The sequence below is a fragment of the Centroberyx gerrardi genome, chromosome 20, assembly GCF_048128805.1.
Source record: "Centroberyx gerrardi isolate f3 chromosome 20, fCenGer3.hap1.cur.20231027, whole genome shotgun sequence".
In the NCBI taxonomy this organism is placed as follows: domain Eukaryota; kingdom Metazoa; phylum Chordata; class Actinopteri; order Beryciformes; family Berycidae; genus Centroberyx; species Centroberyx gerrardi.
In genome coordinates, this window is record NC_136016.1 from 5810549 (window position 1) to 5821329 (window position 10781).

The following is a 10781-nucleotide window of genomic DNA, read 5'->3' on the forward strand; positions in this document are numbered from 1 at the left end:
AATCTGCACAGTAACACCAAAGTAACACTAAACCTAAATGGTTTTAGGGTCTGGGCTTCCTTATATCATCACCCCACCCCACCCCCCCACCCCCACCCCCCTCCCTCAACTCTGTATCACCATTACAATTAGTGAGTGAAAGTTAGCCTGGTCTCAGAGTGGCCAAAACAAACGCAGCCTTATCTCTATGGTGCAGAAGCAAGAGCAGTTACACACAAACACACACACACACACACGGACACGGACACGGACACACACACACACACACGCAGAGGCAGTTGCAGAGATTAGAGAGGAGACTGCGCCTGGGCTTCCTATTATTAGAGCAGAGGTTTATGGTCGGAGAGAGCTGCAGGGAATCACTGAGATTAAATTACACAGACGGGGAACATCAAATACAGGAGAAACTTCCAGGGCTCCGGAGAGAATGATGGGCTTTGGATGAGTCGGGAATAGAGTGGGAGAGATACCAGAGGGAGAGAGGGAGAGGGAGACGTATTACACCCGAGCCGTCTCCATCACCCCCCGTTACGCTCGGCGTCCTCGGCCACACCGGGTCCTGTGGCTGGAGCGCCACAGGTTCTATCTCTAAAACCAGACACTACAATGGTTGACCCGGTGTAAAATGGCGGACACGTGCATACAAAGAGAGACAACAGTGTTTTCTGCATCATTCAAGATCACTGATGTATTTAAAGTGGTAATCCATGAGAGATTTTGTTGACGTCTTTGGTGCTCAGCGCTCATTGCTGTGGTGTTTCTGCACTGCACTTCGCAGAAATCACCTGTCAATCAACTTGTAGGCGGTGCTGTGTCATATTTTTCCTTGGATTTTCTGTTCATGCAGTTTGAGTTTCTCTTTTCTTTGTCTGTCCAGCCATGGTGGCTATCACTGCTCATGCTAACTACCCAGTTCTTCTTCTATTTATTCCAAACAAGCCGGAAACATAAAATGCATCACTTCCTCTATGCCAGGAAAGACCTACCAGACACTTTAGAGCAGCAAATGCAAAAGCTTTCATGAACTGGCTATAGGTTGAATCACTATTGTGCTATATCAGAGAGTAACAAAACTGACATTTATTTATGCGAAAATGTCATAGATCATTACTGTAATGGACGCGCAGCAGCTGAAAGTGCGTTATGACGCAACGCTTTCAGCATCATCACTGGACTTCAGCCTCGCTTTGACTTCTCCAACAGGAGCGGAGATAAAGACGTTCCATTTGCATATCGGTGTTTGATGTCTGACTTGTGCGAAGGTAGTATTTAATACCATGTGACAGGCAAATCAAATCCCCTTTTTTCACATTAACGGCAATGGCGGAGATAAAACAAAATACGATCGCTCGCAGTAGGGGAGAGCATGCCCCCATTATCCCCCGGTATACCGCTGTGGAAACTCCTGACACTGCCATTTTCAGACTGATTATCTGTATAGGGGCCAATACCTGGGGGACTCAAGTGTTTTCTCAACCTCCCACATCATAATAAACTGGGTTGTACCTGTGAAAAGAAAGAAATTTCCAGCGCATGTGTTTGTCCTGGGTGATTTGTCTGGCCTAATTCGACAGCACATCCGCTTCTGCTTCAGTCCAGCCATTATCAGCGTGAAAAGGTGAAGGAAACGTGTTGTCATGGCTACATGGCTTTCGCCGGCGTCAGTTTGCGTCGGAAAAAGCGTCTTTGTATCTCTCTCCTTTTGCCTCTCGTTCCTTTTCTTGCCCTCCCCTGTCGACCTGCCTGCTTTTCCAGCTCCTCTTCATGCCTCTGACTTGGGAGACCCCACCCTTGGCTCTCTTCTCATTGCTTTTCAGGGCGTTACGTCAATACAGGTTATGATGATGCAGGTGTGTGAGGAATTTTTCTTTTTTTTTTTTAAGCGTAGGACTACTCCCCTGCTGTGAAGTCAGGCATGGAGTGGGGTGTGTGGGGGTGGAGGTGGAGGTGGGGGGGGGGGGGGGGGGGGGGCAGAGCGAGAGGCGAGGATTCTCCTACGGTGACGCAGAAAACCCTGCAAGGTTCTATTTTTAAACCTATTGAAGTGTGCGGGCGACACCCTTTCGTCACTGTAACCTTCAGCCGGGGCCTGAAAACCACAACAAACGGAGAGAGAGAGATAGAGAGAGAGAGAGAGTGAGAAAGAGAGAGTGAAGGGAAGGAGAAAGCACGATAGCAGCAGTACATTAAGCGTTCGGCTCTTCCTTTCCTCGCAGCGCTTTATGGAGTCACAATGAAATATGGATTATGCCTCCGTATTGCTGAGATGCGGGTGCTTTTAGGCTGAATGATTGTCTGGCTCGGAATAAGAATAGGGTCGACTGGATGAGCCCCACTAAAATGACTTGGCAACACTTGAAAGCAGCGACTGACTGAGGTTCCATCCCGGCCAAACACAACACAGCCCGCATTCATTAAAGTCTCAGCTACGGGGTTTATCGGCGAATAACACCGACTGTTTGTTTTCCTCTCATCCTCTTTATCCCCCCCCCCCCCCTCTCTTTTTTTCAATAAAGCGAAATGTTGACTTAGATGTTCTGGAAAGCATTGCAGATGTTGCCTCCCCGCTCGCGTGGCGGTATCTCCCGAGCCCCGCGCCTCCTGAAATGTCACTGTCATACTGTACATGCCAAACCCGATAACCAGGAACAGGTGCTGCCTCGCTTCTCTCATTCATGGAGGCAACGGTGGTCGCAGCTATAAGAGGGCCTGGGCTCTGATCATGCACTTATATAGTGTTCTGCGTGTTGATCAAGGTCATGTCTAGCGATGGGACGATATATTGAAATTCAATATATCGCGATACAAAAATGTGACAATAGTATCGTGGGGCAGAAAAATGAATCACGATATTAGCTCCATTTTATTCTGCTGTAATCACAAATGAGACACTTGACCATCACAATTTCACAATCTCTCCATCCAAATTATATTATTTGCACTTTGTAATGACATTTTGAAATTGTTGTTTACATTCTAGAGAGCCAATGCCATTGCTAGAACGGTCTGTGGCTCAGAAATAAACATAATTCTGCAGTCATACTTTGTTGACTGTGAAACCTTTATTTATTACATCGTATCGTGGTTGTATTGAATCGTGAATGCCATATCGCATATCAAAAACATATCATCCCATCCCTACTAACATCTCTAAACAATTACAGGATGAAAAATGTGTATATACTCAAAAAGTTCAGAGAAGTCTGAGCAGAAAGCTGTGTTTACAAAACTACATGAAAGACTAATCAGAAGTGGACCAGAACCAGGACAAGAACTAGTCTAATAGACAACAGAGACAACTAAAATCAAGATTAAAATGTGTTATTGCTGTGTTCAAAATAATTCTCCACTGTTTTCCCCCAGCTCATCCACATGGAAAGTTCTTCACCTCTGGCCTACTGATCTAAAAGCCTCATCTGGTATCAGCTACAGCCCCCTGGTAGCAGTGAAAATATACACTGGAATTCCCTCCCAACCCTTTCCCCTGTTCCCTGGCACCGCTCTGAAATACTTGGATGCGTGTGTCTCTTCCTTGCTGGAAGCCTCCGGGATAAGTAGCGCACACCATTGTGTGAAGACGGGGCCGAAACGTATCCTTTGCACTCTGGAATGAGTCACTCTGGCTTGCCCTTTGCCTCGTAAACAATGAGTTTACACTGCAAGGAGAGAACTCCACGCCGTTTAGCCTCATGTCCGGGCTTTAAAACCTACAACAACATTCTGACGTTGCGTGCGGTGAGATAATCCCTCTTGTTTCCAGTGCAGTTTCACTAGAATTTTCTAGAAACAAGTGTCATTATCTTGGAACAATTAGAATAAGGCAGATCATTCTAGTTTGAAGGAGATTCAAATGAAAACCCTTGAAACTAGTTGATTTGCAGTGGAAACAAGTGACATTATCTCCCCCCATTAGCAGATAGCAGAAAAATATGTTTTTGAGACTCAATATGAAATGAAAACACTTGTTAAAATGGGTATTCTTTGCAGTGTACAGGTCACATTGCCAGTCTCCTTGGCTTAGAAACACCCACTAGAATAAACACAAGTCCTAAATGTTGAGTGGAAGACATTGCTGGGCGTGAGAGAGATATGATAAGAGCCTGCGTGTAATATGTGCAGCTCATGTTAGGAATGGATCTGTGGAGTGAGTGAGAGCACACTCCGGCCCAGACAAGATGGAGTCACAGCAAGGCAACACCCCGGACCCTGGGAGTCTCCCAGCTGGTGTGACTCCAGACCATCTGTGGGCCTGTTTACCCCAATGAGCCGAGGAGGTGGTCGCGTGGAACTGTGTGTGTTTAAGTATGTGTGTGTGTGTGTGTGTGTGTGTGTGTGTGTGTGTGTGTGTTCGACATTGTTTTCCACTCGGACTGTGAGGCTTGAAAGACTTCAATGCCCATTGAAAAGGAACAATTTGAACTAAAGACTAAAATAGTTTCCCCCGGTACAGGCCGACCCAATTAATTACAGCAGTGCACACAATGCAAAAAAAAAGGACTTTGCCTTGGATAGTTAAGAGCACTGGCAATAGCAGTGACTGGATATATGGCTTAGGGGCACAAGCAGTAATCACTGATCACTGCAATCTGACACAGCAGCATAGCACACTAAGGACATACATCCTTATGAAATCAGCCCTCTTGGAAATCCACAGTCAGGCTGCTTCGGATGTCGACGATCAACTAGTGTGGTTACCTGGTTACTCTGTAATCTGACAAGGAACCAGTTGCGAAAACAAACAGCAGTATCCAGGTAGACAAAGGCATTAACATTACTCATAAGCTCCACCAAGAATGTTTTGAATGTGGCAGTGTCTTGGGAGGGTATGAGCACAACTCGCAGAAATAGCTTTTCCTTCTGATCCTCCACGAGTTTCCTCCCTCGAGCGCTTGAGGAATTAATTTGCAACACCAATCTAGACTGAGATTTAAATTTCATTAACACAAACCTCAGAAATGGGAACCTATTTGTCTCAATTTTGAGATGTACTTCTAATCCGCATCAATTCTGGTAAACAGTGCTTCAGGTACATGTTTAGGTAGATGTTATTGTAAGAAGGCTTTCCATGTGCCTCATCACACGCCACTGAGGCATTATGGGTAGCTATGATTGCCATACCAGTCACCTGCTCCATGATCACACAGAAATGTATGAAAAACTGCCACTGAATGGCAGGCTGTGTTTTCTCTTCAAGGATGCCAATATGAAGCAGTCACATGGCCAGTCTAATATAATCCAAAATAAGAGCATCACAGAACATACAGTACGAAACAAGGAATTACATAACCGTGCTATAGAGGGCATTTACACTGTAATTGTCCCCGGGTCAGGCACTTAAAAAAATATAAACACTCATGTAATGTAGTCTCAATCATTTAACAGCATCTAAACAGGACTTAGGATCTAACAGCATAATTAACTGTGTTTAGGCAGCTGAGTTTGCTGAGCCATAATGGCACGTCCACATACATAACAAGTCCTTCACAAGGGAAGCAGTAGGCGTCATCTGAAGCATAAAAACACAAGCTATTTCCCTCCTCAGACCTTTGCCTCATATAGAATTGCAAATGTGATTATCTCGTTGGTGAGTTAAGCTGTTGAAAGTCTAAACCTTGGTGAATGTTTGGCTTGTTCTTGCGTTACATGGCTGTTTCCTTCACATGACAGTCATCCTGGCCCTAATGATATGGCCGACCAATATGACAACTGTGGTCCTACAAGCTGCCATTCTTATCTCCAAGCCTGTAAACAACATGCACACTGTACAAACAACAACAAAACACAGCCACTTTAAACAAAGAGGGACTGGATGAGGCTTACATGAAACCTTGTGATGGTCATGGTTCATACTGGTACAATGATTTGACACATCACAAATAGCCTTCCACCTGTCTTCACAGCCATGTCACATGACTTCCCTCCATGGGCCAACTCCTGACTAGTGAGACATTAACCTCTTCCCTCAAACCCTGAGCAGATCCAAAGTTTATAGTACACAAGCTACATGCGTTGTGTTGCCACAGGGGCAAACTGCACAGTCACTCAGCCTCCAAGCAGTGCCGTTTTTTAACCTCAAGTTGCCCTTGTGACGTATAGTGGCAAATCCTGACACGTGGCTATCACTACTGCTATATCTGTCCAGGCTGAGGATTGCCCAACAGCCACGGCTGCTATTGGTCAATTATTAAGTCAGAAGTCACTACTGTATTTACCCAACCAATAAATAAGTCCACTGTCCACAGATCATGTTCAACTGTAGTTTATTTTATTAAAAAGACCAGGGTGCAAATATGAAATTAAAAAAAATAAAGACAAGCATATAATTTTTAAGCATTTAATACAAACTTAACAATATAAACTATTTCAGTCCCTCTTGACATGTAAGACACTGACTCAAAATACTTTGTTATACCGTATTTTTATCAAGTATTGCACAATGTAGGTACAAAATTAATATTCATACGATTACATTTTGTCCATAGTATAGCAAAATCTTTTAACCTCTTAACAGAAAATACAATTCTTCTTTCAGAAAAAGCAAATATTCCTACACTTGAATTCCACCACTAAGGAATACTCTGTACACAATCTTTAGAATATTTGATGTATTTTAAAGATGGATTTCTTTAACAATTATCTTTAAAAAAAGAAAAATAAGGAAAAGCTGCTGCAGCCATCACAGATCACTGGAGTAGTAAAAAGATATAAATGCAACACCATGTCATAGAAACAATATATACTCTGATATCTTACAAACTCTGTACTAAATTAAATTATACAATTAGAAAAAGACCAAGTAACCCCACTTAGTAGTGCCAATTCATAAAAATCAGCCTTGTCTTACCACCTGTAAAATACTGTAAGAGGCCAAAACTTGAAGCTTGTATTTTTATTATTTTTTTTCCTCTTTTTGGAGTATTTTTTTTCAACATAGTAAAAAATTATTTTGTGCTTGGTTGGCAAAAAGGAAAAAGAAAAACAATGATGCATGTTGAATTGAAGTAACCAAGCTTGGACATGTTTGTACAACAAGCTTTTTAGTAGAAACAAACTCAAGGGGGCACAGTAAAAACACCCTTGGGCACATGCGCTTGACTGACTAGACACTATTTCCTTGAAAGTCCAGTTTCTAAATGTGCGTTTTGTTTTTCCTTCTCTTTGAGCCACCATCATTCATAAATAAAATCTTGACGATGAGTTTAGTTAGCCATGACTGGCTGGAATTGCTGGTTAGAATACTGCATGTTGCTCAGACTGAAGTTGAGGCCATCCATTAGGGACTTGTCGTTGAGGCTTCCATAGGCCGCAAACATGTCAAAGGCATTGTTGTACTGCAGCGGACCGAGCCCCAGGGAGCCCTCCCCGGGGAACACGGCTCCGGGGCTGGCCTGGCCCTGCAGGCTGGGGAACACAAACTCCTTGGCGTTGGGGGAGAGAGCAGAGGCCTTCTGCTGCTGCTGCTGCTGGCCCAGGCCCAGCCCGTACAGTGAGTGCATGGAGGTGGAGATGGCTTTCTGCTTCAGTAGGGTGTTCACATTCAGGCCCAGGTTATTGGTGGGGGAGGTGCGAGCCGCCTTGTTGCTACTACCGCTGTTGCCGTTGTTGTTGCCGCGGCCGCTGCTCTTCATCTTAGTGGAGCCGAACTTGGTGGCGGCAAAGGTGGCAGTGGTGAAGGTTAAGGGCTGGGTGGAGCGTGGCATGAAGGAGGGGCTGACGGCAGCGGACTGCCCGAAAGGAGGGGAGGGGGAGCTGGACTCGGAGGAAGCCCCGACAGGGTCGCTGATTGGCATGAAGACCTGGGCCTCGGGGTTAAAGCTGTTCTTGATCTCCTTGTCCAGCTCTGAACCATTCTCATTGTTATCATCCACATACAGCACCTTGACCGGTCCCTTCTCCCCAATCTGGTAGGACACCTCAAACGGGTCAATCCACACGCTAAGGTCCTGAGGGAGATTATTCCGGACGTCTTCGATGTCCAGCCCGCTCTCTTTGGCTGCCTGCTCCACCACAGGGTCCACCTTCTCCCCTACATGGATGCACCTGAATCCTGAACCTTTGTATGGCTTATCCGGGTACCAGTGGCCTTCATATTTTTTCTTCAGCTGCCTCTCAAGCTCTTCGCCGAAGATATTCACGCGTCGTCGAGGGAGTTTGTTGTACAAATAGGAAATAATAAAGTTGAGTGCTACTTGGATTTCAAGCTGCATAGCTGCTTCAGTGGTGAGGGTGATTCTTTTTCTGTCACAGAGTTGCTTTTTCTGAGCGTTGCAAAAACCTCCAAGGCAGCAGTGATCAGCGTAATGAAGAAACTCTGATTAAGTGCTTGTTGCTGAAATGGATATCCTTCCTTCAACAGGGTCAGGTTCTGGATCCTGAAACAGAAAGGAAAAGGACGTGGTTATGACACTGAGCCTGACCATAGTGGGGAAAAAAAACAAAAAAACATACAAGTTTTCAAAAGACAACAATATCAAATTAGATATCATTATGGTTCATGTTGTAATCTTGATTGGCTTCAGATCCGAGCACTCTGCATTCACCATCCACTCCCCCCTCCACACAGCAGTGCTGGATCTCAGCTGTACAATATCAACAGCTATAAATAAACATAGGCCACTGACTCAGAGACAGTGTCAGCAGTGTGTGTTCCCTAGCGGTCTAGTGTGACAGATAAACGCAACCATAGTTGACCTCTGCGGAGGGCGGTGGGTCTGATGGTCGGTGTCAATAGTCAAAAAGGATTTTCGATTGCTTCATTCTGACAGACAGACATGTCCAGGCACAAGTCTTTAAGCTTCTGCCTTGTGCTTCGCCAGGCAGGCTTATTCGAAACTAACCAACCTAACGTTAGCGTTATTCCATTGGTTTCCTGTTGGTTTAGTACTGCTAGGTAGCTAGAAGATTCACGGACAAGATTGCGACGAGGATTGCTGTTACATAATCATCATTGAATTTCTGACCACGGCCATAAAACCCTTTCTACGACACAGCAAGAGATAGGCTACTCGCTTTAATCACATTGTGATACGGCCCACATATCAAATGCTCTTTGACAACGAGCCTCTTTGCTCCCTTCTTATCACGGTCGGCTATGATACAGCTAACCAGCTGGCCAACTTAATCGAGGGTGTGAACAGAAATGTACCTAGACACCAGCTACTGCTAATGTTAGCTCGACCAGCTGGCTATCAGTGCTAGCTTGCTCGGTGACATCGTCTGAATCAAGCAAAAGAAAGGAGCACAGGCAGCAAACGAATACATTTAATTTAAGCAGAGAAAATAATTCGCTTTAATTTGGTTCGGCGACCATTCAAAGGTAACATTCTAGCGTAAGTAAAACTCGAATATTCGTCTATTTGACGACCATTTCACCAGACATTTAAGCTCCATGGTTGAAGAATGGATACAGGTGACGCCAGGAACATAATACACGACAATTAAAATGTCCGTTAAAAGGAATGTCTTAGTAACGTTACGTTACTTACATTGAAATTCACAGCAGGTCCTTCTTGCACTACTGTCCGCTTCAGCAAACGTTAATACACTTGCACAGCTCCGGCTAACTAAACTAGCTTGCTAAAGGAGATATAAAATGATGTTGCCGTCGTTGTGTCTCTGCAGTGCTCCAGGCGAATTTGTTGATGTGGGGTGTATTTGAATTCCGGCTAAACAGGCTATCAAGCTAACTCCCCACTGCCTGGGAGTTTTTACAACTCTGTCCTTTAAAACTTGGGCTGATTTGTTTATATAGTAGTCCTCCGCCACGGACATGAAGGAGGCGGTGATGCGGCTCGCAGAGGTCAACACCCAGTAAAGCATTTCTATTGGCCAAGCACGGCTTCGTCATTTAAAGCCACCCAGATTCCCTTTGTGATTGGAGAAATGTATGCTCAATCAACTGCAGGGGTTCTATTTACGGTAGTGGTTCGCCTTTCATGTGCTTTGGACTAGTTTAATAGAGTAGGTTGTTGCTAAAAGCCTTTGGAAGACCTATTTTGGTGCAAAATATGATCCCACTACCCAAATTTTAAAATCGCCAACACCAACATGGCTAAAAGGTTAAAAGATAACCAGACTAAGTTGTCTGCACTGATAATGCATGTCTATTTCATGTGATGCAAAGCCTTCTTAAAGGTCCTCTATGCTAAGATGTGCTATGTTGTGCATGAAACCTATGGCTGAACAAGGAGACTATTGTAGTGATAATGCTGAGTAGTCTGTATCATTATTGCCTCTAGCCAGAGGTCAACAGTGAAATCGAGGCACATTAACAACAGCTCTATTCTGCTTGCCCCACTACAGGGTTAAACAGAGCTAGATAGTCTGTGGCGGAGGGACACACCTGTCACTGGTTGTGTTCCTTGCTCTTCACCAATGACATTTTGATGTTCCTTGAGCCCAGAGCGGTGGCTGTGTATCCAAAACTAACGGCCTGCCATTACCGAGGGTGGTGTTGTGCTATGATACAGCACAATTTCCAGCACTGTACAAAAACAGATGGAATCTCATAATTGCCATCTGTGTAAATATCCACTTTCTGTTTTTCCCCGCACCGTACCTGCGATGAAATTCTCTTCATTATGAAGTGCGTGGACTGTGGAAATGAACGGTTACACAATGCATCCAGGCTGCTCTTTAGTGCCTGTGTGCTGGCTGCTTGTTTTCGGCAGCTGTGCAGGGCTTAAGCTCTCGCTGCCAGGCCTAAGGTGTTTGACGTCACAGCCTGTTCTTACCTAACATGGGCTCTTGCACTCTGTGTTTGCACAATAAATACAATGCCA

General features: G+C 44.7%; 1 protein-coding gene across 1 annotated transcript; it reads right to left on the minus strand.

Moving 5' to 3' along the window:
- Positions 1 to 6243: 6243 nt before the first annotated feature.
- tob1b (transducer of ERBB2, 1b) lies at positions 6244 to 9703 on the minus strand. The gene is made up of 2 exons (XM_071907772.2): positions 9486 to 9703; positions 6244 to 8372 (listed from the first exon to the last, which is right to left on the minus strand). Exon 2 carries the CDS (start codon positions 8205 to 8207, stop codon positions 7200 to 7202), a length of 1008 nt encoding a protein of 335 aa, XP_071763873.1. The 5' UTR covers positions 8208 to 8372; positions 9486 to 9703; the 3' UTR covers positions 6244 to 7199.
- Positions 9704 to 10781: the final 1078 nt, after the last annotated feature.

What these genes read in the sequence shown, in the direction of transcription:
- tob1b (XM_071907772.2), bottom strand. Translation starts at nt 8,207, where the DNA reads ATGCAGCTTGAAATCCAAGTAGCACTCAACTTTATTATTTCCTATTTG.